The sequence below is a fragment of the Onychostoma macrolepis genome, chromosome 23, assembly GCF_012432095.1.
Source record: "Onychostoma macrolepis isolate SWU-2019 chromosome 23, ASM1243209v1, whole genome shotgun sequence".
Lineage (NCBI taxonomy): Eukaryota > Metazoa > Chordata > Actinopteri > Cypriniformes > Cyprinidae > Onychostoma > Onychostoma macrolepis.
The window spans coordinates 29,846,794-29,871,891 of record NC_081177.1 but is presented as its reverse complement, the minus strand read 5'-3'; the positions used below and the strand labels follow the sequence as shown (position 1 = coordinate 29,871,891).

At 43.1% G+C, this 25,098-nt stretch overlaps 2 protein-coding genes across 4 annotated transcripts in view; both read right to left on the bottom strand.

Annotated features, from left to right (window-relative positions):
- The window catches only part of samhd1 (SAM domain and HD domain 1), a 30,206-nt gene extending 25,578 nt beyond the window's left edge, over positions 1-4,628 (bottom strand). The window contains exons 1-2 of the mRNA XM_058763695.1: positions 4,378-4,628; positions 702-768 (exon numbers count right to left, since the gene is read on the bottom strand). Of these exons, the coding sequence (XP_058619678.1) occupies positions 702-768; positions 4,378-4,528 (218 nt within the window). The 5' untranslated portion in view covers positions 4,529-4,628. The remainder of the gene's footprint in view (positions 1-701; positions 769-4,377) is intronic.
- Positions 4,629-5,100: 472 nt separating this feature from the next.
- Positions 5,101-15,303, bottom strand: mtg2 (mitochondrial ribosome-associated GTPase 2). Of its 3 annotated transcripts, none has more exons than XM_058764288.1 (7): positions 15,197-15,227; positions 14,828-14,935; positions 13,456-13,638; positions 11,102-11,217; positions 10,809-11,027; positions 7,754-7,892; positions 5,101-7,643 (listed from the first exon to the last, which is right to left on the bottom strand). In XM_058764288.1, the coding sequence occupies exons 1-7, from the start codon at positions 15,210-15,212 to the stop codon at positions 7,279-7,281; spliced, it is 1,146 nt and encodes a 381-aa protein (XP_058620271.1). In that variant the 5' UTR covers positions 15,213-15,227; the 3' UTR covers positions 5,101-7,278. The 3 variants fall into 3 exon arrangements, with proteins under 3 accessions (XP_058620271.1, XP_058620272.1, XP_058620273.1); XM_058764289.1 differs by having other exon boundaries at positions 5,102-7,643; positions 13,456-13,603; positions 15,145-15,303; XM_058764290.1 differs by having other exon boundaries at positions 5,102-7,643; positions 13,456-13,603; positions 15,197-15,215.
- Positions 15,304-25,098: the final 9,795 nt, after the last annotated feature.

Here is a 25,098-nt window from a genome sequence, read left to right as displayed (position 1 = left end):
AAGAGAAACGGTCGAGCCCCCATTGTGTTACAACCCTGGCTCTGGGGAAGCAACATCAAGGACACAAAACAGGTTTACCAAATAAAATAAGGTTTATTAAATAACAAGAGAAAAGAAGAAGGGACTGTCACAAAACAAGCCCAGCTACTGCCAAGCTGGCTGCAGAGAGAGAGAGAGAGAGAGCGAGAGAGAGAGAGAGAGAGAGAGAGAGAGAGAGAGAGAGAGAGAGAGAGAGAGAGAGAGAGAGAGAGAGAGATAGAGATAGAGATAGAGAGAGAGAGAGAGAGAAACTCAGAAGCACGCTGACGAGATACAGACTCAGCGGACACAAGCTGATGATAGAGACGAGACACAGAAAAACATGGCTGCCCCCGGAGCAGAGACTGTGTTCACACTGTGATCTGAATCAGATGGAAACAGAGCTGAGAGAGAGAGAGAGAGAGAGAGAGAGAGAGAGAGAGAGAGAGAGAGAGAGAGAGAGAGTGAGAGAGTGAGAGAGCGAGAGAGCGAGAGAGCGAGAGAGAGAGAGTCCTGGAGTTTTAAATAGCTCCTTTCAGGGGACATCAATTAGCCTGTTGATTACAGGTGAGCTACTGAGTAACTGCAACAAAACACAAGTTACAACACTCCCACATAACACCGTGTTCACAGAATGTCTGCTTCCTGGTGTTTGTTAATTACTGTAATGAGGTAACACTTACCAGATGCCCATCTTCTCCAGAAGTGCTTCGGTGAGGTACGGCAGCCCTGACCCTGTTATGCCATGTTCTAAAAATGTAAAAATAAAACGAATCAAATGTAGAAAAACACCTTTGTTAAAGGCCATGCACCGATTGTGATCGTTAGGTTTCCATCATGAAAACGTTCTAAAAACTTCAAACTACTTTATCAAACTCCTCCTACACCATTGGTCTGATTTTCTCCAAATTTTGCTTTTGAAATTTGGCAAAAAGTTCTGGATTTCCGTCTTGATGTGCTGCATCAGTGAAACAAACTCTGTCTGAGGCGGTCTCTCTGCACAGCTTTGGCACACTGCCCTATTTTAACGATCTAAGCGCACGGCGCAGGTGCACTTAGGACGTGTCCGAATCCACTTTTGTTAGTTTAATGATGGGAAAAACACTTGCACCCGGCACATGGTGTAAAAGCGTTGTCCCTATTCTCTAAATGAGTAATAGGTGTGTTTTGGGCATAACGTGCAATAAACCAATCAGAGTCATCTCCAGTCCCTTTAAGAGCCAGCTGTGCTCGCGTCATGACGGATCCGCTATTTACACGGCAAGCGCAGAGACTGAACGCGTCTCCAGAGAGTAACGGAGCAGATAGGCAGCCTGGTTCTGATGCATGCGATGACCATCCTATGACATTTTCATATTCATGTAGTAGGGACGTAACGATTCACTCAACTCACGATTCGATTCGCAAGTCTTTTTAACAAAATGAGATTCAAGACAAATTATAAACTAAATGTGTCCTTTTATTATTGTATGGACAAAATGCTGCACGTTTCTTTGTGAAATTGAAATATAACACTATGATAATATACTACTTTAGCTCATTGCTCTTTTGTTGGTTTGATTGCTTCTATTGTCCCTCTCCAAACATGATGGAAGACTGAACCGTCACGCATGCAGAGTTTGCACGGCACGGCTCGGTCACTGAGGATACTTGTTTCTCTGAACGCGTATAAGACGTGTGTGTTGTAGTTTGCATCAGTTTAAGCTTTGAAAGCATGGCTATGAATGTATTTGGAGGGAACGCTGTGATCTTGTTTCATCCAGAGGTCCTGAGGAATTGTTATGGCGGTCACAGGCCAAAACCTTAGAGATCAGTCTGTTGGTGGGTGAAGGGCAGAAACTGCATTTGACCAGTGAGAAGTCCTGTCCTCTGTACCAGAGGTCTTCTTCTTGCCCTCTAAGAGGCGTCTGGCTGTCGTCCTGGCATCTTTATCTGATGGCGTTGGACAGTTTGCTTATGTTAGTCCACCCAGATCCAATCAAAACGTAGAAACCTTTGTCCACTGTGGTGGTCAGAGAGGGGCCCTGGAACGTGCCGTCCACTACAGTGTTCACGTGCGTCCGAGTAGAGCGGAACGTCGTCTGGGGAACTTTGGAAATATTCCAAGTTTGAAACTTACCAGGAATTTATGGGAATTTTGGGGAAATGTATAAAAATGTATCATATACAAACATAAATATAAACTTTCTTGTTTTGCTTTTTTGACCATAGCCTCACATGCATGGAAACTAATACACATTTTAAAAATGGGGCTGTGATGCTTTTTCTGGATTTATTGATGAATAAAGACTTATGAACAGTTTATTCAAAATGGAAATATTTTCTAACAATATAAGTCTTTGCTACTACTTTTTAATTAATTTAACATCCTTGTTGAATAAAAGTATTAATTTATTTCAAAAAAAGAGAAAAGATACTGACCCCAAACTTTTGAATGGTAGTGTATTGTTAAAAAAAGGATTTCTATTTTAAATAAATGTGTTTTTTTTAAAACTCTTTATTCATCAAAGAATCCTGAAAAAAGAATCACAGGTAATAATAATAATAATAATAGCGAGCCAACCATCAGCCCATTAGCATGAATTTCTTATTCTTGTTAATATAAAAGCTGCAAATAAACAGCAGACTCGGATGCATCTTGTACGGTCAAACGCACACAATGGTGTTAAAATAAATAAATAATTATATTAAATAATAAACTATGAGAATGGGTCAGACTCACCAAGCACGCGACATGTGCGTTTCATCTGAGGATAATAGCTATACATTATAATATATAATGACGAAAAACAACCGATGAACGTGTGGTTCATGCAAACGCCGGACCTCGTCCCCGCGGCGGGTTCACTCACATCAGCATGAATCAGGAGGACAGCTCTCGAGAGGAGCGCGAACAACACACTAACACCATTATCAGTGAATCAAACCCAATGTCTTTTTGAAGTAAAGAACAAATAATGCTCCACAGTGTAGTTGTTGTTGTCTGACAGTTGAAGTGGACCCCGGGTCAGGCTCACTTAAATGGTTTATTTATTTGTTTGCTTAAACGGTTTATTTGTGTAAAATGGTCTTTTGTGTTATCCAGCACACACGCAAAGCTGGTTGATTGCGCAACTGCAATAAAGTAATAGGCTAGTTAACGATTACTCGTTTACAGGATACGTAATGTATTGTATATCATTTATACGCTTAAGCTATAGTTTGACAGAATGTTGTAATTCAACACGCCACGGGAAGCCAATCGAACTTCACATTTTCTGATATTGATATTGTTTATCTCTTACTCCTTAACAGTTCATCAGGCTCTTAATGACTGAATCTATGCCGTCATTAATATCTGAAGGTTTGTCCAGCATTAAAACCCACTGGCCCTCGATTCAGACGTGTGCTTGCTCTGATGAAAAAGTACCATAGTTCTTAACGGTAGCATTTGTTATAATAAGCCTAGCCTCTTAATCATACCAGGCCAATAATGACTTTATGAATCTATATTGCATTTGTTATGAGAAACAACAGCCTTTACAAACAATAGCTACAACATGCCACAGTTTAATATAAATCTACTACCTTAACAGATTATATATTAGAAATTCTACAAGTTAGACTAAATTTACCACAATAAACGAGCCTAGAGTAAAACGTGATAAATTACAGTAAAGGTGGTCCTGTTAGTGCAAGATTATGTTTTCTCCTCTTTTCATCGGTCTTTATAGATAATGTTGGACTTTCTCCAAAGCATTTTAAAGTGTCAGTTTCTCAACAGAACTGATTCAGATCCGACAGTGACCAGGTGTAGACCCGTCTCTCCTCTCCACGACAGAAACAGAACACTTTCAACAAAACAAAAAGATTTAACCTTAATAATCCGCAGAAGCCTAATTTCAGGTTATTTATATGATAATGTTAAAATCGTTTAGTTCAGACTGAGTGAAACCAGCCACAAAGCAATCTGTGAGCCAGCTGCTGATTTTATTCAGATGTATGATATTAAATTAGACTACTAGTTAAATATAAACTTTTTAATGCTACTTTTAAATGCTTTTTCAATATTGATATAATTGTGACGTCTAGCGAAGAAGGATTATATCTTACAAAAATAGCCGGTTTTATTATATTCCCTGACAGTGGCTGTTTTTTTTCTTTCATGAATACATATAATAAAAATAAAAATCACAAACTGTTTCTTTGGATTTATTTCAGTGACGGTCAGATCACGTGGGGAGGGACCACTCCTGACCCTGGACGCGTCGCCGCGTGTCGTCCGTCTGCGGCCCGCTGCTGTGTATCTCAGGTGAGCCGCTGCTCTGCGGGACCTGGACAGGTGTAAATACAGTCACGAGCGAGTGTTTCTGACCGTACCTGTGAAAGTCTGCGTCCACTGCTGCAGTCCCTCTCTGCGCAGAAACGCGCCGGTCTCCGCGACGCCCCAGCGCTTGTACTCCGCGTCGATGAGCTGCCTCTCCGGGGGAACACAGTCGTCTTCTCGCGGCCGTTTGATGGCTCTGTCCATTATTAAACACTCCTAGAGACGGACACACGGCGCTGTCGCTCGGAAAGCCGGCCGTTCGCGCTTTTCTAAGTTCGACAGTTCGCGCCGCCTGTCGGGGTGGAGCGCCAGAGGGCGGGGCTTACTGACGCATGAGGGCGTGGCCATGACGCAGCAAGACCCGTCTGAAGGGTGCTCGCTGCAGAGACAAATTAGTTTCATTATTATTATTTTTTTCGTGGACACATCAAATACTTTGAGTTTTGCAAAGAAAAACCCGTTTTGAAATTATGAAAATCGTTCCAAACCTGTTTCTCTCTTCTTTCTACACAAAAGAAGATATTCTGAAGAATGTGGGTAACCGGTCTCCCCGCTGACACAGGCCTATATTATACACGATATGCATTATATATTACTGTATACGGACCATGGTATTTTTTCCACACTATAGAAGTCAATGGAGACCAGGCTGGTTGTATAAATTGTGTTGATATAAAACAACTACCAACAATAAAACAAACAAAACCATGTATTGTTAGTCATTTTATGCTGTTATGGTGCATTGGCAACAAAATAAGAACAATAAATAAATCATACATTGAAAAATCATACGTTTATTTCAACCATGTTCCAGTGCTTTGACCGTTATTTCACAGGTGAGGATTGTACATGAATTATGATGTAAAATCATCACATTAAATTAATCAGAAGAAAGGAAGAAACCTCTCTGATACATATTAAGGCCGTGACACATAAAGCCAATGGTACTTTAGCATCTGCAAAAATAATACATTTGAGAAACTTAGAGATGATTGTAGCATATGCTAATGCTAACTGAGGATGAAGAAATTATGACACAGTTAACAACAACAATACAAATACAGTTTAGTAAAACATTATTTTGATGGAAATTTTTTGTCCATGTTTTAAACTCTGTACTTGACTAATAGAAATAATAGGAATTATAACACGTTAATCTGAGAGCAGGTTAGGGAAGAAGGACAGAAGTGTGCGGCTCCGAGAGAGACCGAGACGATGGAAACATGTTATCTGAGACTCTCGGGTCATGTGTTTCTGTCTCAGCACAAGATTCAGACATGTTGCCCTCGTTTCAACACTCATCTACAAACGCTGTGAGAAACTCCTGCAGGCCTGGGAAGAGTCGAGGAGTCCGATAACACGCTTCCAATTAAAAATATTTACATGCGACAGGTGGGCATATTATGGGATGTTAAGGAGGACCAATGCGGATGAAGGTGAATCTGAATGTGTTATCTGTTCCTTGGATTACCCAAACCACTTTCAAAGCCTTTGTTCAACGATAAATGAATAAGTTTGATTCTATTGAAGGAATACTCTGCTTTGCTTAGAACTCACGCTGTAGCTCTCTGAAGTGTGTTTTGGTTGTAAGAGAGACTACTCTGGATCGCAACTGCAGACCGATTCATTTGATGTGATCAGTTTACAGTGTGGCCGGACTTAAATCGTACAGGTGACTTTCATACGGTACACTGTACTCATCACGCCACAAACGTTCAGAGTTACAGGCACTTTCACACTGACGGTCATTACTGCTACTTGTGCAAAGCGCTTGTGATGAACTTTTAAGTACTCCTCCTGGGGGATTCATGGCCAACATTATCAACATGTATCAAATATGAGCTGTATGTTTGGTCGTGGACTTGGTTTTTGTGGGTTGCGATCAGAGCGGCATCAGCACTTACAACAGACTATGAAATGATCCTTTTATATTTGCAAGAACTGCATTAAGCCGCCAGTGCAGTTTTACAGTATTTCTTCTTTGGTACCAAACTCAAGAATGCATTGATAATTCCAATAATTGTTAACGATTACTGACAACGCTTAACAACACATGCTCTCAACGTCAAAGAAAAGCTAACATCCTCATATGTATGTCCTGCTATTCAAAGTCAACTGAAGAAAAGCATCCAGTTCCCCAGCAAACCGGTCTCCTCCTCTGAAGTTTAACTATTTGCACATTTCACAGGCTATTCCACAGCTTTCGACCTGTTTCAGGCCCAGAAGAAATGATCATGAAGATGATTATTACTATGTTAGGGCCGGCTGATTTAGCCAACAAGTGGCCAGCGACACGCGAATACAAATTACCTTCAGCGTGTCTTACTTCAACTTCAATCTGCAAGTGACCGGACCGACAGAACGTTTCTGAACGCAAGCGTGGACTGAGGATTGAGCAGATGGCGCTCTGTGCTGCTTCAGCACACGGAGAGGTTTATCACCACAAACCCATCTGAACATTCAGTTCAGCACATGTCCTCAGTCAAGTGTTATAGATTACATCAGCAGCACCATGACCTGAAGGCCAGCACTGAGAAAAATAACATACACACTCTTCATTCAGTTTATTGCTTTGAAACTAGAAAACTACAAACCATTATATAAATTGAACAATGTGTAATGATTTACTTATACTTTAAAAGATGTTATAATTGTATTATTTTATTAAATAAAAATAAAAAAATACATTAAATACTATATATATTTCTTGCAGCTGAAGAATAGACCGTTACCGTGTGAGCAGAAGATCAGGAATGACTGAGCACTCGCATGACTTCCCTTCCTGAGATCCTCACGTGAGAAGTGCAGAAAGCCCCTGCTTTTCAGCTTTATGTTGTCATGACGACGGTCAGTAACTCGACACGTTCAGTGGAAGTGGTCCAAACTACAGTCTGATGTTAACCTGCATGTCCAGGTCTTACGGGAAGCCGTGTAGGGCGCAGATGCATCCTCCTCTAGGAGTTCTGCGGGTAGCTGTCGTACATCTCTCTGAGGTGCAGGATCAGCTGCGCCGTGTTGTGTCCGGTCAGCGCAGACACAGGGATGACCGTCTGATGGACGCGGCTCCTCAGAGCCTCCAGGTTCCCCCTGGCCTCCGGCAGGTCCATCTTGTTGGCCACAATGGCACGAGGTCTGTGGGACAGCTGAGGTTTGTACTGGTCCAGCTCGAAGCACAGCTGCTGGAACTGCTCCCAGGGCTCGGCGGAAGACATGTCCAACACGAACAGCAGCAGCCGACAGCGCTCGATGTGCCTGAGGAAAGACACGCCGAGCCCGCGGTTCAGATGAGCGCCGGGAATCAGCCCGGGAATATCAGCCACTGCCATCGAACGGGAGAGAGAGAGAACCAGCGCTTTAACGGCTGACGAGTCAGTGCTTCATCAGTTCTCTTACCATGACCGAGCACTGAACACACACACACACACACACCTGCCAGCTGCTGGTGGTCTCTGTACGTGACGATGCCCACGTGAGGCTTGAGCGTGGTGAAGGGGTACGCCGCCACAGCCGGACGCGCATTCGAGATCACACGCAACAGAGAAGACTTGCCTGCATTCGGAAAACCAACCTGCTCACAAACCAGACACAACTTCAGTCCACAGTCAGACAAAAAACACACATAATAATCCTGAAACAAGAATCTCAAATCATTTCCCATCAGAAAGATCAAGCATCTTTCCATATACAAAACAGATAGACACGTTGCTTCAAGTTTTTGCAACTGATTATGGAAGCAAACAGTAATTTTCTTATTACATATACACACTAAGGAAGACATTATGAAGAATGCTGGTAATCAAACAGTTGTTGGCCACCATTGACTTTCATATTAGGGGAAAAATACTGTGGAAGTCAATGGTGACCAACAGCATTCTTCATAATATCTTCTTTTGAGGTCAACATAAGAGAGAAATGTACACAGGTTTGGAGCGACACAAGGGTGAGTGAATGATGAGAACATTATATGAATATATATGAATACATATGAATGTGTTTACCTGTATGTCACTACCAACATCATTAGCGCCACGTGCAAATTTAGCTATTATTTTGTCATAGAGCTGGGCGATATGGGCAAAAAAAAATATCACAATAAAATTTTTCATATCAGTCGATATCGATAATTATCACAATGAATTTCAAATCTTTATTTCTCTAAAGTTTAAAAGCAGCTCCTAAGTGAAAGTTGTAGAAACCAGATGGTTAATTGTGGTTTTAAACTGCTCTTTATGGTCAGAACATGACAAACACTTCACGTTTTTGAATTCTTTATACTTTTGCTGTCATTTTTCATTAACAAAATAAATCTTAATTGATAGTGTTCACGTGACGTCACACAGGAACGCCACCTGGAGGGCAAAACCAAGCTTTGCTCCACTGAACGCCAGTCATTTTTACACAGATTGCATCAAGTAATAATGTAGTAAAACACAGATATTAAAAGGTGAAATTCCGTAAACACCTTATTGATTATGTATATTTTGTACAGGCAAGAAGATGAACCAAGAATTTAAACACAATGTGCAAAGTTGCACGTTAAATGGTTTGCCAAAGAAAACTATTAGAAGGAAAACACTGAAGCATTAAGCGGATTGCGTTCATATTCCAGCCTCATCTGCTTGCCTATGTAAACATTAATATAGAGAATATTACTCTTTTAAATATATTACCTGCACTTAAGTGTTTTTACAACGTTTTGTCTCACTGTTTAATGATTGAAATATTGTGCGGGTGCTTAATATGAATTACAAATGGCCAAAGCTTGCATTGTGTTCACATACCTTTGTTTTATTCTTTTGAGAGGTGATCTAAATATTTGCGGCAGAGAAACAGAAGGAAAACTGAAAGGCTTGTCCTGCAGTTCTATGGATGTTTTGCCCTCCAGGTCTTCGAGCCGGTCGCGTGACTGAAAACTATGAATTGAAAAATGCTGTGTCGGAATATGACCCTGCGTGACCACGCTCTGAATCAGGTGTGAAATCAGTCCAACAGAGTGGCGAGACGTCACGGTGACGTAGAGACTTTAAAAACACATGCGGTGGATGCAGCGGCAGCTTCTGTTGTTCAGTAAGTGCTCTGCGAGTGTTTGTCCTATTTACTGTTATATGTCTCTTGCTTAAAGTCATTAAGGCTAAGAAAGTGGTAGACAAGCAGGCATTCAGGCTTCACTACGGGTGGGGATACGCACAGTGTGTGTGTTGTTTGTTTGGAGCAGAGCACACACAGTCAGCTCTCGAGGGAGCTTTCGCTGCAGGCGCTCCGCTCCCGCAGGGCGCTCTTTGAGCGGCGGCTTCCGTCGTGGGGTACACAGATGGATCTGGTGGAGGGGATGGAGACGGGTCTTCCCCATTCTTCTCCCTCGTCCACCAGATCCAGGGAGAGGGCTCGACCCATCTTTCTCCGAGGAGGCTGATGTGGAGAGCGCCGAACCAGACGAGACTGTGGATTCTGCACACCAGTCCGTCCAGTACGAGGAGCTTCTGGAGGTAGTGACTTGCAGGCTATCTGTCTCCCGGCACTGCATCGTACCTCAAGGCCCCGGCATGCCCTGCAAGCCTCTTCAAACCTCTTCGACTATGATGGGCAAAGCGTACTCAACAGCAGGTCAGGCTGGTGCTTGTCTGCACACTACGGCAGTGTTGCAGGCTTATCAAGCTAACCTGCTTAAGGAGCTTGATGAGGGTGAGGCAGTGCAAGCCGACGACATCAAAGATCTGCGTCGGTCACTCGCTGTCAAACTGTTTCAGAGACTGTTGTTCCACCGCATGTGTTTTTAAAGCTTCCTGGTCTCTACGTCACCGTGACGTCTCGCCACTCTATTGGACTGATTTCACACGTGATTCAGAGCGTGGTCACGCAGGGGCGTTTTGGCGCAGCGTCTCGTTCCCTCGGGGAACCATGGTTACATACGTAACCTAGAGACATTCTGATGAGTGAAAAATCATAAAACAGGTTTGTATTGAACGGCTTAGATGACGTGCATCTTCAGCAGTGCAGGCTGCAATAATAATATTACATTTTTTGTCTCGTAGAAAAGCACATTTGACAGTAGCTTGACTTGTATCAAAAACAGTAACATCTGTAAAAATTGTAACAACCTCATTTTTATATGGTGAAATGTAATTATTCTGACTGTTTGAGGTTCGTTAAAATTAACCATTGGTCTTCCAAGTTCACCCCAAAATAAAAAATTGTGTCATCATTTACTCACCCTTCTGTCGTTCCAAACCTGTGTAAGTTTCTTTCTTATGATGAACTTGTTGAAGAAATCTATTATAAAGAATGCTGGTAATTAAACAGCTGTTGGCCACCTTTGACTTCCATGGTGTTTCTGAGTACTTTTTCCCTACTGTGGACGTCAATGGTGGCAAACAACTGATTGATTACCAGCATTCTTCATAATATCTTCCTTTATGTCCCAGAGAAAAGAAAAGTGCATACAGGTCTGGAAGGACATGATTTTGGAGAGTGGTTTAGCACTGACCAGTGCGGCGTGGGCCATGGTGCGCAGCTCCAGCTGAACCACGCGCTCCTGGCCCTTCTCTCCGGGCGTGGCGGTCAGGGGCGCTCTGTTCTCATTGGACAGGAAGAAGCGGTTCCCCTTGCCCCCCGCACCTCCGTACGCCACCGTATACAGCTGGCCGTGCTGCGAGAGGTCTGCCAGCGTCCTGCCCTCCTCTTTGACGAGCGTGCCGACAGGAACCTGCGTTCAAAGCGTTACTCGGCACACGTGACTTCACACACGAGATCCTGCATGTGTTTGTGAGGGAAACTCACTGCGATGTAGGTGGGGCTGGCATTGCGTCCAAAGCAGTTTTGACTGCTTCCTGCCTCTCCATCTTTTCCACGATACACCGTTGACACAGAGGACAGTGACTTCACCTGCCGGTTCACTGCAGAGAAGAGCGACGGGAAAGGTGCTGCAGATAGTTAGCTGGATGCATTCAGATTTATTCAAATGGAAGAGTGTCTAGCAGCACGTCAGGCTCTAAGCAGACGCACACACTCTTCCATGCAGCAAAGCCACAGTACTGCAGGCATCTGGAAACACAAGCGATTCTTGCCACCTGCCAAAAAATTATTTAAATATAATTCTTTTAATATAAATAACTTTATAAAGCATATACAAATACACCTCCGTTCATTTCTCTGCATCACACGAACATTTGAGAAAATATCTTCGATCAAATGCAGGACGGTTTCTACGCAACATTTTAGAAATGAAGCGCCAGACCTCGTTGTTGTTGTTTATTTATGCTTATTCTTTTAACAATCTACATTCAACACCCCATTAAAACAGAACAAAAAAACAGCTTTGTGAAAACCCTGCTACGACATTTGAAATTGAGCTCAGGCGCATCCACGTCACATTCTTGAAGGTTACACAGACAAAACCAATTACGTAACCAGTGCTGCGTCGTATGTTTTTTTGAAGGGGCAGTTAACCTGATGAAAACATCTAACTAGGGAAGCACAGAAATTTCAGCGAGAATGACTTTATTACATTATACTACAAATATCTCGGGACAGTCGTAGATTCTGAACTGACTTTTGAAAAGAACTGGGAGTCTGTGTGTAAAAAGGGACATCAGCGTCTGTTTTGCCACAGAAAGCCGTCCAGATTTCACAATGATAAATCCATGATGACTCTCTTTTATCGGGCTTTTAATGAATCGGTCTCGTCATATTCTCTTGTGTCATGGTTTGGTAGTTTCTCTTTGAAGAACAAAAATTCTTTAAACCAAATTGTCAGACTGTAGGTGAATCACAACCTAACTTAGCAGGTCCAGTTGCAGAATAAGGTGAGTTTTATTATTAGAGACTGTTCCCTCCCTTTACATGCTGAGTTTCGACTCCTCCGCTCTGGTTTGTGTTCCCTAGAACTAGACGACAGGAAAACCTTCGTACCTGCAGATCGAATTAATGAATAAAAATAGCAGCAGATGATATTCTTTGCTATGCATGGAATTGTATCCTTTTAGGGGTGTGTGATGGCACATTGTCATGACCTTTTCTCTTAGGGGTTTTTTATGTTTTTGGATATATTGGATATTTTTCTATAATGTTTATAGTATGTTTGATGTTTTATGGACTGTTTTAAAGGGTTAGTTCACCCAAAAATGAAAATTAGCCCATGTTTTACCCTCAAGGCATCCTAGGTGTATGACTTTCTTCTTTCAGATCCAATCCGAATTATATTAAAAATGGTCCTGGCTCTTCAAAGCTTTATTATGGCAGAGGGTAACTTTATTTGACTACTTTTGGACTGTTAAACAAAATCACCCACCCACTGCCGTTATAAAGCTTGAACAACTTTTAATACAACTCCGATTGGATTCGTCTGAAAGAAAGTCATATATGCTCTGAGGGGGAGTAAAACGCAGGCTAATTTTCATTTTCGTGTGAACTAACTCTTTAAGTATGAATTGCTGAATCTCGTGTACCTTCGGGTGCTAATAAAGATAGCCTGACCTTGATTTGGTGTAAACGGCGACTGATAACGGTAACACCCGTCTGTGTGTGAGAGAATCTCGCTGAGAAACCAAAGCAAATGAACACAACACACAGAAGAAACATACTGTGGTAAAAAGATAGTTCACATTGTAGACACAATACTGTCAATGTTGACTATTTTTGCTTGATTTGGTTAACGACTGACAGCAGAACAGTTGCGTCTCTGAGGATGTGTGTCACCCAGCAGGTTTACACCAAGAGCTCGAGGGTTTAATGCTTACAAGTGAAGAAATTAAGATATAGTATTGTAATTACACTACTTCAGAGTAAAATATAATTATGAAGATTTTATTTTTACTGTGCAGATGTAAGATAATAATAATAATGTGACACAGACTGAGACACTATCACTTCTAAAAAGAGGTCTGAGTCCATTTTAAAGCCAAAGCAAAGTTTTCCACTGTACATTTAAATATTTATTCTTTTACAGCACAACTGTATTTTTACAGTAGTGGGTGTATATTAGAGAACCATGAACGTCTGTGTTGTTAGATAATTTAACTAAACTTAAAATCTCATAGGGTACTTCAAATAAATATTTTCATGACAAAGGAGGTTCAGCTGACAATAAATAATAATAATAATAATAAGTGTGTAATCCATGGTTTAATCGTGACCTCTGATGATGATGTCTGCTCCGGCTCCTCCGTTTCCACCGTCCGGTCCGCCCCACTCTTTCCGGGGCTCGCTGTGGAAGGACGAGGCTCCGTTCCCCCCCGATCCCGCCACTACCTTCACCCTGCGGTGATCCACGAAACAGCGGCTCTGTGCGGAGAGAGAGACCGAGTCAAGCAGCGGCTCTGTGCGGGGAGAGAGACCGAGTCATACAGCGGCTCTGCGCGGGGAGAGAGACCGAGTCATGCGGGGAGAGAGACCGAGTCAAGCAGCGGCTCTGTGCGGGGAGAGAGACCGAGTCATGCGGGGAGAGAGACCGAGTCAAGCAGCGGCTCTGTGCGGGGAGAGAGACCGAGTCAAGCAGCGGCTCTGTGCGGGGAGAGAGACCGAGTCAAGCAGCTCTGTGCGGGAGAGACCGAGTCAAGCAGCGGCTCTGTGCGGGAGAGAGACCGAGTCAAGCAGCGGCTCTGTGCGGGGAGAGAGACCGAGTCAAGCAGCGGCTCTGTGCGGGGAGAGAGACCGAGTCATGCGGGGAGAGAGACCGAGTCAAGCAGCAGCTCTGTGCGGGAGAGAGACCGAGTCATGCGGGAGAGAGACCGAGTCAAGCAGCGGCTCTGTGCGGGGAGAGAGACCGAGTCAAGCAGCGGCTCTGTGCGGGGAGAGAGACCGAGTCATGCGGGGAGAGAGACCGAGTCAAGCAGCGGCTCTGTGCGGGGAGAGAGACCGAGTCAAGCAGCGGCTCTGTGCGGGGAGAGAGACCGAGTCAAGCAGCGGCTCTGTGCGGGAGAGAGACCGAGTCATGCGGAGAGAGACCGAGTCAAGCAGCAGCTCTGTGCGGGAGAGAGACCGAGTCATGCGGGAGAGAGACCGAGTCAAGCAGCGGCTCTGTGGGAGAGAGGCCGAGTCAAGCAGCAGCTCTGTGCGGAGAGAGACCGAGTCAAGCAGCGGCTCTGTGCGGGAGAGAGACCGAGTCAAGCAGCGGCTCTGTGCAGGGAGAGAGACCGAGTCAAGCAGCAGCTCTGTGCGGGAGAGAGAGACCGAGTCAAGCAGCGGCTCTGTGCGGGAGAGAGACCGAGTCATGCGGGAGAGAGACCGAGTCATGCGGAGAGAGACCGAGTCAAGCAGCAGCTCTGTGCGGAGAGAGACCGAGTCAAGCAGCGGCTCTGTGCGGGAGAGAGGCCGAGTCAAGCAGCGGCTCTGTGCGGGGAGAGAGACCGAGTCAAGCAGCGGCTCTGTGCGGGGAGAGAGACCGAGTCATGCGGGGAGAGAGACCGAGTCAAGCAGCGGCTCTGCGCGGGGAGAGAGACCGAGTCAAGCAGCGGCTCTGTGCGGGGAGAGAGACCGCTGACGCGCGGCTGAGACGCGGATACTCACCAGCTTCTTCTCGGAGAGCCGCGGCGCGGTGTGTTTGTGCGCTCGCTGGATCAGCAGCCCGCCGTACAGCCGCAGCAGCTTCATGTGCTTCTCCAACAGCATGCCAGCCTGTCAAATATGATATTACTCTAAATATCAGTAAACCAACTGCAACGTGACATGACTTCTTCTTCTTCCTCCTCTATTTTAATGCAGGGCTGGTGTCTTGAGCACATGCCGCCACCTACTGCTCAGTTTAATTTCATAGTTCAATCAAGTTCTTATATGTCTTTCTCTTAATAAGATTTATCTAAATAAATGTATAAATACAACCATACATATACGTCTAGATCAGGACTGGTATGGGGAGTGGATCGTGCCACGGATCACCTGCCGAAGGAGACATTGCTGCACTTTGTCATGTGAGAAGGGTACGCCGCCTCAGACACGTGCGACACCGACGCCGTTGACAAGTACGTCGCTGCGTTAAGCCCGAGACCCTGCACGATTTTCGGCTGCCCCAGACGAGAGACTGGCATCATGAAACAATAGCAGCGATTTCTGATTCACCACGATTGTTTCACGATGCCAGTCTCTCGTCTGGGGCAGCCGAAAATCATGCAGGGTCTCGGGCTTTAGACTTGTGCTCTAAATAATACATTGTCAGCAGAGCTGTAATTTTACCAAGTATTATATAGTAATAAAAATTAAAGATTAATACCTTTATTTTTAATCCTGTAATGTAATAAAAAGTAACATCTTAAGTATATTTTGATGCTTATAGTCTTGTATTTTATTATACTTAAAGGGATAGTTCACCAAAATCAAGAACTTCATAACCAAGTTATCACTGAGTAATCATTTACTCATCTTCATATCGTTCCAAACCTGTATGATTTTCTTTCTTCTGTGGAATAAAAGTTATTTTGAGACTTTTCCTATTATGCAAGACTTTTTCATGTGCCTAAAATATCTGTTTTGTTTTTGTTTGTTTTGTTTGTTTGTTTTTTGGCTTCCTTGTGATAAGCACAATGGCTCATTTCACTGAATAAAAATAAATAAGTAAAAACTATTAACACTAGTAAATATTTATAATACATATCACATATTTCTCCTTTTTTTAACAACCACTCTGTCGGTTTAGTTGTTTATTTATTTATTTTCTTGTATCTTTTTCCCCATTTTAATTTATGTTGACTCAGTATTTTGCTGTTTTCAAATGTCATCACTTGAAGCCACTGTTCATGCTCATGGAATAAAGCTAAGAATGACACTGACACTGAAATTGACACTGCTTTATTGTATATTGTGGCAATCCAGACCTTATGATTTAGTGAGTTATGATGGCTTTAAGAGCTTTCAGATAAGCCTATACTAGATCAATAAAAAACTACTACTAATAAAAATTAAAGTACACTTTCATGTTATGATCCAATTATTATGATGACTTAAAAAATACAAAACAGACACTGTTTTTTAAATAATTAAATAAACACGTCACCATTTTTCTCAGTAAATATTTCTAAAGGTGCTGTTGACATGAAATTTTCACCAGCGGCCTGTTCTTCATCCTTCGTTTATTACATCTGAGATGATCTGAGAGATGCCAGATCTTCTCATCCTGATAACCGATCTCTGGCTTATTTGGTTCTTCAAACGAATTTGCGTATTAGATTAAAATATCTGGATGAAGTTGTCTATATTACTGCGCGTTCTCGTGTTCCCCGAAAAGGGCAGATGTATCGATCCTCGAAACCGCGATCAGCAGTGCAGTGATTGGCTGCGGCAAGACAGCAACGTAATGACATCATATCATTAAAAAAGACACCTGACGAAAACGTTGACAAATTTCTGGACCTTTATAAGGAAACAGCCGAGCGAACAAAACTACATCAATGTTATAATTGATCAATGAAATGTGCACTGTTTTTAATTTATTTGTAGTTTTTTTTTTGCATGATTCCCAATTATTTATATTCATGATTTCTAGTATTTGTAGGCTACAGGCTTACATTTTTATGTCAATGTTGTAATTAGCAATTCATTTAATTTTATCTTTGAAGCAAATTTCTTATGTGACAGCATTAATTAAAGTTTCTTAGAGATCAAGTTATCTGCATCTCCTGCTCCATCAAGCCACTCCCATAATATCTGTCATCACTCAAATTAATGCAGGATTCAGACTTTATAGCATGTGTGTAAGACTCCAATACAATTATAAAGTAATTATTTCATCACTAATAAATCTTTCAATGAGTAAAACTGGCTGTGTCTATAGTATTATAGACCACACAGCATAGTTATATTATATTATTATATTGTTATATTATTTTCAAATTAATTTTTTAATTATTATTATTTTATTTTATTGTCAATTCTGTAAATTAGTAATCAGTATCAATTCTTAAATTAGTATCAATTCTGCTTAAATGGATGCAATCTAATCCTGTTTACATTAAATAATGTCCCGAGCAGGTTTAAGCTTATGGACCCATTGCTATGACAGCAACTCCGGAATGAGCTTCGAAGAACCAAATGATCCCAGATCAAGCGAAATCGTCAACAATCAAATCCAGCTAACTGAGTTAGCGACGTACAAAGAATGGACCCCTGATGTCAGTAATAACCCAAGTAATCCATACATACAAAGAAAACAAAACAATGTTGAACAAAGTTGTGAACAAATAAGTTCAGAAATTAAGTTATGTGTAATAAAATGGAATGACATAGGGAAAAAAGCTAGGACAGAGGCAGAATAAAAGTGAAATGGTTATACAACCCGAATTCCGGAAATGTTGGGACATTTTTTTAAATTTGAATGAAATGAAAACAAATAATTTCAAATCACATGAGCCAATATTTTATTAACAATAGAACATAGATAACATAACAAATGTTTAAACAGAGAAATTTGACTCTTTTATCCACTAAACGAGCTCATTTCAAATGTGATGCCTGCTACAGGTCTCAGAATAGTTGGGACGGTGGCATGTTTACTGTGGTGTAGCATCTCCTCTTCTTTTCAAAACAGTTTGAAGATGTCTGGGCATCGAGGTTATGAGTTTCTGGAGTTTTGGTGTTGGAATTTAGTCCCATTCTTACCTGATATAGGTTTCCAGCTGCTGAAGAGTTTGTGGTCATCTTTGACGTATGAGCCAAATGTTCTCTATAAGTCAAAGATCTGGACTGCAGGCAGGCCAATTCAGCACCCGGACTCTTCTACCACGAAGCCATGCTGTTGTAATAGCTGCAGTATGTGGTGTTGCATTGTCCTGCTGAAATACACGTCGTCTGGAGGGGAGCATATGTTGCTCTAAAACCTTTATATACCTTTCGGCATTCATAGTGCCTTCCAAAACATGCAAGCTGCCCATACCGTATGCACTTATGCACCTCCATACCATCAGAGATGCTGACTTTTGAACTGAGTGCTGATAACACGCTGGAAGGTCTCCCTCCTCTTTAGCCCGGAGGACACAGCGTCCGTGATTTCCAACAAGAATGTCAAATTTGGACTCGTCTGACCGTAGAACACTTTTCCACTTTGAAACAGTCCATTTTAAATGAGCCTTGGCCCACAGGACACGACGGCACTTCTGGACCATCTTCAAATATGGCTTCCTTTTTGCATGACAGAGCTTTAGTTGGCATCTGCAGATGGCACGGTGGATTGTGTTTACCGACAGTGGTTTCTGGAAGTATTCCTGGGCCCATTTAGTAATGTCAATGACAGAATCATGCCGATGAGTGATGCAGTGTCGTCTGAGGGCCTGAAGACCACAGGCATCCAACAAAGGTCTTCAGCCTTGTCCCTTACGCACAGAGATTTCTCCGGTTTCTCTGAATCTTTTGATGATGTTATGCACTGTAGATGATGAGATTTGCAAAGCCTTTGCAATTTGACGTTGACGAACGTTGTTTTTAAAGTATTCCACAATCTTTTTACGCACTCTTTCACAGATTGGAGAGCCTCTGCCCATCTTTACTTCTGAGAGACTCTGTCTCTCTAAGACATCCCTTTTATAGCTAATCTTGTTACAGACCTGATGTCAATTAACTTAATTAGTTGCTAGATGTTCTTCCAGCTGAATCTTTTCAAAATTTCTTGCTTTTTCAGTCCTTTGTTGCTCCCGTGCCAACTTTTTTGAGACCTGTAGCAGGCATCAAATTTGAAATGAGCTCATTTAGTGGATAAAAGTGTAAAATTTATCTGTTTAAACATTTGTTATGTTCTCTATTGTGAATAAAATATTGGCTCATGTGATTTGAAAGTATTTTAGTTTTCATTTTATTCAAATTTAAAAAAACATCCCAACACTTCCGGAATTCGTTTTTTTTTAAATTATATTTCTGAGCTTGGTTTTTTCCCTCCCCGCATATGGCACGTGTGCGCGCTAGAGACGCGTCGGGCTCCATTGCACAGAATTTGCACTCTGAGACATGTGCACGTTGCTTGACAGTGTGTGCTTTTACTTTAGATTTCATTTATGCCGTTTGGAATGCAGTACTATTAGATGCATGAAACTCGCGCACTGACAGACTTTCACGTGTGTTTGTTTGTCCTGAAGCTCGATTCCGGCTGCGGTTAAATGCACTTGCATTTTCAAATACTTTTATACAAAATTGATGTACAATCAGTTATGTTTTCAGAGCAGGACAAAATATCTGATATATCTAAATAGATCTGTGCATTAGTGTGAATGCAGCCTGTTAAAGCTGCCACTGTCTATGATCTCATCAGTAATAATCAAGTGGCAATAATGCTGAGGAAAAAAAAAAAACATAACTATTGTCTGTAAACTTTCGGATAGCCTACTTAAAGAACACTTATTTTAAATAAGTAATTTTTTTTAAAAGTAGCCTGCTTATATAATAAAAAAATAAAGTAAATTTTGCACAAAATTAATTTGATATAAAATTTATATGAAAATGTAGCCATGTGCAGTAATATTGAAAACTGAGAATGTGACGCATCATGTTATTGAGTTGATAATGATAATCGTAATTGAATTGAATCGTGAAACCAGTGAAGATTCACACCCCTACTTTTAAGGCAGTACTGACATACAGAGATTCCAACTATAAACAAAAACAAACAAGCAATTTTGGTTAAAATGTAAAGTTATAAAGATGTATTTGCACAGCAGAAGAATTAATTGGGGAAAAATGTAGATCAAGAATCTTTTGGAATCGGATTGTGACTCCAAGAATCGGAATTGGATCGGATTGTGAAGTGCCTGAAGATTGCCACCCCTAGTGGTCAGATGAGTCCACTGGGAAAAATGGAAAGGAAACGGAAAGGACATGAAGTGTGGCCAAGTATGGTGTCCCATACTCGGAATTTGTGCTCTGCATATTTTTATTTGTTTTATTTGTTTTTGCTCAAGCCTTAAAAACTGGTAGATCTGATTACTTTTACTCTCTTGTACAAGAAAACAAACACAATCCCAAGTATTTATTCAATACAGTGGCTAAATTAACAAAAAAAATATAACATCAGCAGGTGCAGATATTTCCCAACAGCACAGTAGTAATGATTTTATGAATGACTTTACTTCCAAGATTGATATGATTAGAGATAAAATTGTAACCATGCAGACGTCAGCCACAGTATCACATCAGATAGTGCACTATAGTCCCCCTGAGGAACAATTCCACTCATTTTCATCTATAGGAAAGTAAGAATTGTATAAACTTGTTAAATCATCTAAACCAAGGGTTCCCAAACTCGTTCCTGGAGCCTCCGACCCCACCACTGCACATTTTGCATGTCTCCTTTATCAATCACACCTGATTCAACTCATCAGCTCATTGGTAGCAAGACCTGAAATGGGTGTGTCAGACAAAGGAGACATGCAAAATGTGCAGTGTTGGGGAGGCTCCAGGAACATGTTTGGGAACCCCTGATCTAAACCAACAACATGTATGTTAGACCCTATTCCATCTAAGCTACTAAAAGAGGTGCTTCCAGAAGTCATAGATACTCTGGCTATTATTAACTCGTCATTGTCTTTAGGATATGTTCCAAATAGGGTTGTAACGGTGTGAGATTTTCACGGTATGATAATAGTCTCAGAAAATATCATGGTTTCACAGTATATCTTAAACAATAATTCTTATCAGTAACAATGACTCTTAAGAGAATAAGAACATATTATTTGAGTGAACAAATTCTTTATTGCAACAAACTTGAAACCATTTTAATGAAAGTAAGTCTCCATTCTGAAAAAAAAAATTAATTAATCAATTAATGAATTTAAAAAACAATTAAAAAATAACGCTATAAGCCTTATGTATATCTATATCACATTTTAACATTGTAATTAATGTTTTAAAATGTTATCAAATGAAAATTTAACAACTTTTATTTTTGGCAAAGTGCTGCACAACAGAGGTAGGCTATATTAAGTTAAAACCTGGACAAATATGATATGTCAAGGATCGGCCAGGCCCAACTCTCCACCAATCACAACGTTCCACCTCACCTGAGTACTAATCACGTCCACCTGCACCTCATCCGCTCATCACCATCACTGAAGATAAAAACTCCATCACCAGTCACACACACTGTCCGATCTCGTCAGCTAGATGTGGACTCTTCACCCAGCAACCTGCTAAAACAAAGAACGATATCCTTTACGAATTATACTTACCTCGAAAAGCCTTACCTTCTGTTTCTGCTCCTTGTGTTCCTCTCCTCCTCCTAGATCGTCAAACCCAGGATCTGTGCACCCTGCAAAGAATCCCTCTCCTCGTCCCTGGAAAAGAGTTCAGTGTGTGTGTCAGCGCCAACCTCCGTTTCTGCTCCATATCATTGCCATTCATCTCTGTCTCAATAAACATTGTGTTATCACTCACCTTGTGTCCAGCCCATACTGTGACAGAAGTTCGGACCGTTCAAATCGACAGACAGGATGAGTGCTTCAGATCCCTTCCAGGAGTTGGTGGATTCACTTAAGAAGGTTTTACTTCAATCACCCACGCCACCGGTACCATTAGCTCCACCGCCACCGCACTAACACCAACACTCCTTCTCCGATTGTCTTCGCCAGTCCCATGGCCAGACCAGCGCCCTTCTCTGGCTCGGCGGAGGTATGCAATGGCTTTCTCTTACAATGCAACCTCACAATCGACCTTCACCCCCATATGTTCCCGAACGACCAGTCCAAGATCGCCTTTGTGGTCACCTCCCTAACTGGGCCTGCGCTCTGCTGGGCGGAAACCATTCTTCACCAGGCTGGACCCGCTACTCAAACTTTTGCAAATTCATCCATCACTTTAAGGAGGTATTCAGCAGCTCCCCTGGAGACTCGACTGTGGGAGAGAAGCTTTATCGACTGCGACAAGGTACAATGCCCATTCATCAATATGCTCTCCAATTCCGTACCCTCGCCGCAGCCAGTGGGTGGAATGAACCCTCTCTCTTGACAGCATTCAGACAAGGGCTCAATCCATCTTTTCGCCTACACCTCTCCGCATACGATGACACTTATGGTTTGGAGAAGTTTATCCAACTGACCATTCGGTGCTCTAACCGTATTCAATCCTGCAATACAAAAACATCCATAGCCATTGCATCTCCTCCTCCCCATCAGCCAGAGACCAGTGACCCTCCAGAACTGATGCAAACTGACTCCACCCGCCTATCATTAAGAGAAAGGCAGAGAAGAATTACCCAAGGATTGTGCCTGTACTGTGGCGAGAGCGGGCACAGGATCCTGGAGTGCCCTCTTCGACCTCCGCGAGCCGTGGTGAGTTCCATCTGCCCTCACTTCCAGAAACTGAACCCTCTAGCTACATTCGCACAACTTACTGCTAGCTCCTCTATGATTTCAGTTACCGCACTCCTCGATTCAGGCTCTGCGGGGAATTTAATCTCAGGAAACCTCGTCAAGCAGCTCGGACTCTCGACCTCGACTACGGAGACTGCTTACGAGGTCCAGTCAACCGCTAACAAGACGTTACGTCCGTCATAGTGTTGGTCCTATCGGCCTGCAAATAGGGCAGTTGCATCATGAAGAAATCCATCTATTGGCTCTGGAGGGTTCCACTGTAGACATCATTCTCGGGCGCCCGTGGCTGGTGCAGCACGATCCCCATCTATCCTGGAGGACAGGAGAAGTCCTAAAGTGGGGTGAAAATTGTTTTCCTCACTGTTTCCCAAGACGTCCATTACCAGTATCCCAAGATCCCATTCGAATTCCAGTTCACTCCACTTCCATTGAGAGCCCTGTCGAAAAGCAATCTGTAGACATCCCTGCCTGCTACTCCCACTTTAGCGACGTCTTCTGTCCCAAGAAGGCTGCCCAGCTACCACCACACCGGGCCATGGGACTGTGCTATCGACCTCATTCCGGGTGAACCAGTACCACATGGGAGAATTTACCCACTATCACCTCCTGAACAGAAGGCCATGGAGGAGTATATTGAGGAGGCGTTGAAACAAGGCTACATAGTTCCATCCACCTCTCCTGCTGCTTCTTTTTCGTGGCCAAGAAGGATGGCGGTCTAAGACCCTGCATCGATTACCGGAAACTGAATGAGATCACTGTCAAGTTCCGATATCCTCTTCCCCTTGTCCCTACGGCATTGGAACAACTCCGCGGTGCCACCATCTTCACCAAGTTGGACCTCCGCAGTGCCTATAACCTCATTCGCATTAGAAAGGGAGATGAATGGAAGACTGCTTTTGTAACCCCCACCGGACATTATGAGTACAGGGTGATGCCATATGGGCTGGTCAATGCTCCCTCGGTTTTCCAAGGCTTCATGCATGAGGTGCTCCGGGAGTTCCTCCACCGTTTTGTTATTGTATACATTGACGACATCCTCATATACTCCCGGAGCCTGGCCGAACATCGCCAACACGTTGCGGAGGTCCTCCAGCGTCTCCGTCAATACCACCTCTTCCTCAAGGCAGAAAGATGCACTTTCCATCAGTCTACAGTCCATTTCCTCGGGTATATCATCAACAGTGGTGGCATTTGCATGGACAAGGGGAAGGTGGAAGCCATCGCTTCTTGGCCACGTCCCAACACCATCAAAGAGCTCCAACGGTTCTTAGGATTCTCCAACTTTTATCGTAGATTCATCTCAAGCTACAGCACTTTCACCAGTCCCCTCACCGATCTACTGAAAGGCAACGCCAAGACCCTCTCATGGAATTCTAATGCCCAAAAAGCCTTCGACACCCTCAAAACGGCATTCACCAATGCACCACTCCTAGTTCACCCCAATCCCAACCTGCATCCACCACCGGAATTGGAGCCATTCTATCTCAGCAGCAGGGGACGCCTCCCAAACTCCATCCATGTGCCTACTTCTCCCGGAAACTCAGCCCGGCGGAGAGGAATTATAACATCGGCAACAGGGAACTCCTAGCTATCAAGCTCGCCCTGGAAGAATGGAGGCACTGGTTGGAGGGGGCTGCACACCCATTCCTAGTACTTACCGACCACAAGAACCTCCAGTATCTTCGTGACGCCAAACGGTTGAATCCAAGACAAGCCCGATGGGCTTTATTCTTCACTCGATTCAATTTCAAGATATCCTATTGTCCAGGTCCAAAGAATGTAAAGGCAGATGCACTATCTCGCATACATAGCCCCGAGGAGAACAACGATGAACCAGAAAAGATCCTACCCACAGAAATAATCTCTAGCCCCATCCAATGGACCTCTCCACCAGTCGCCTCCACCAATCCTCCTGCCAACCCGTCGGACTGTCCCCCGGTCATCAGTTCGTTCCCAGTACTCAAAGGACCCCTCTCATTCACACCACTCACACCTCCCTAGGTATCCTCCATCTACAAGATCGCTTCTGGTGGCCTAACATGGCTAGGGACGTGAGAAGGTTCGTACGGGGCTGCCCTGACTGCGCCATCTCAAAGAGCACCCGTCACCTTCCAACTGGCAAACTCCTTCCTTTACCCATATCGCACCGCCCTTGGTCACACCTAGGAGTAGATTTCATTACAGATCTCCCCATCTCCGACGGCAACTCATGTGTCTTTGTCATCGATCGATTTTCAAAATTCTGTCACCTCATACCTCTCCCAGGCCTTCCCACTGCCTTACAAACTGCAGAGATCTTGTTTAATCAAATATTCCGTTACTACAGCATCCCAGAGTACATCGTATCGGACAGAGGACCATAATTCATCTCCCGGGTGTGGAAGGCATTTTTCTCTCTCCTAGGTGTGACCGTAAGCCTCTCATCAGGATACCATCCGCAGTCAAAAGGGCAGACCGAACGCAAGATCCAGGAAGTGGGACGTTTCCTGAGAACCTTCT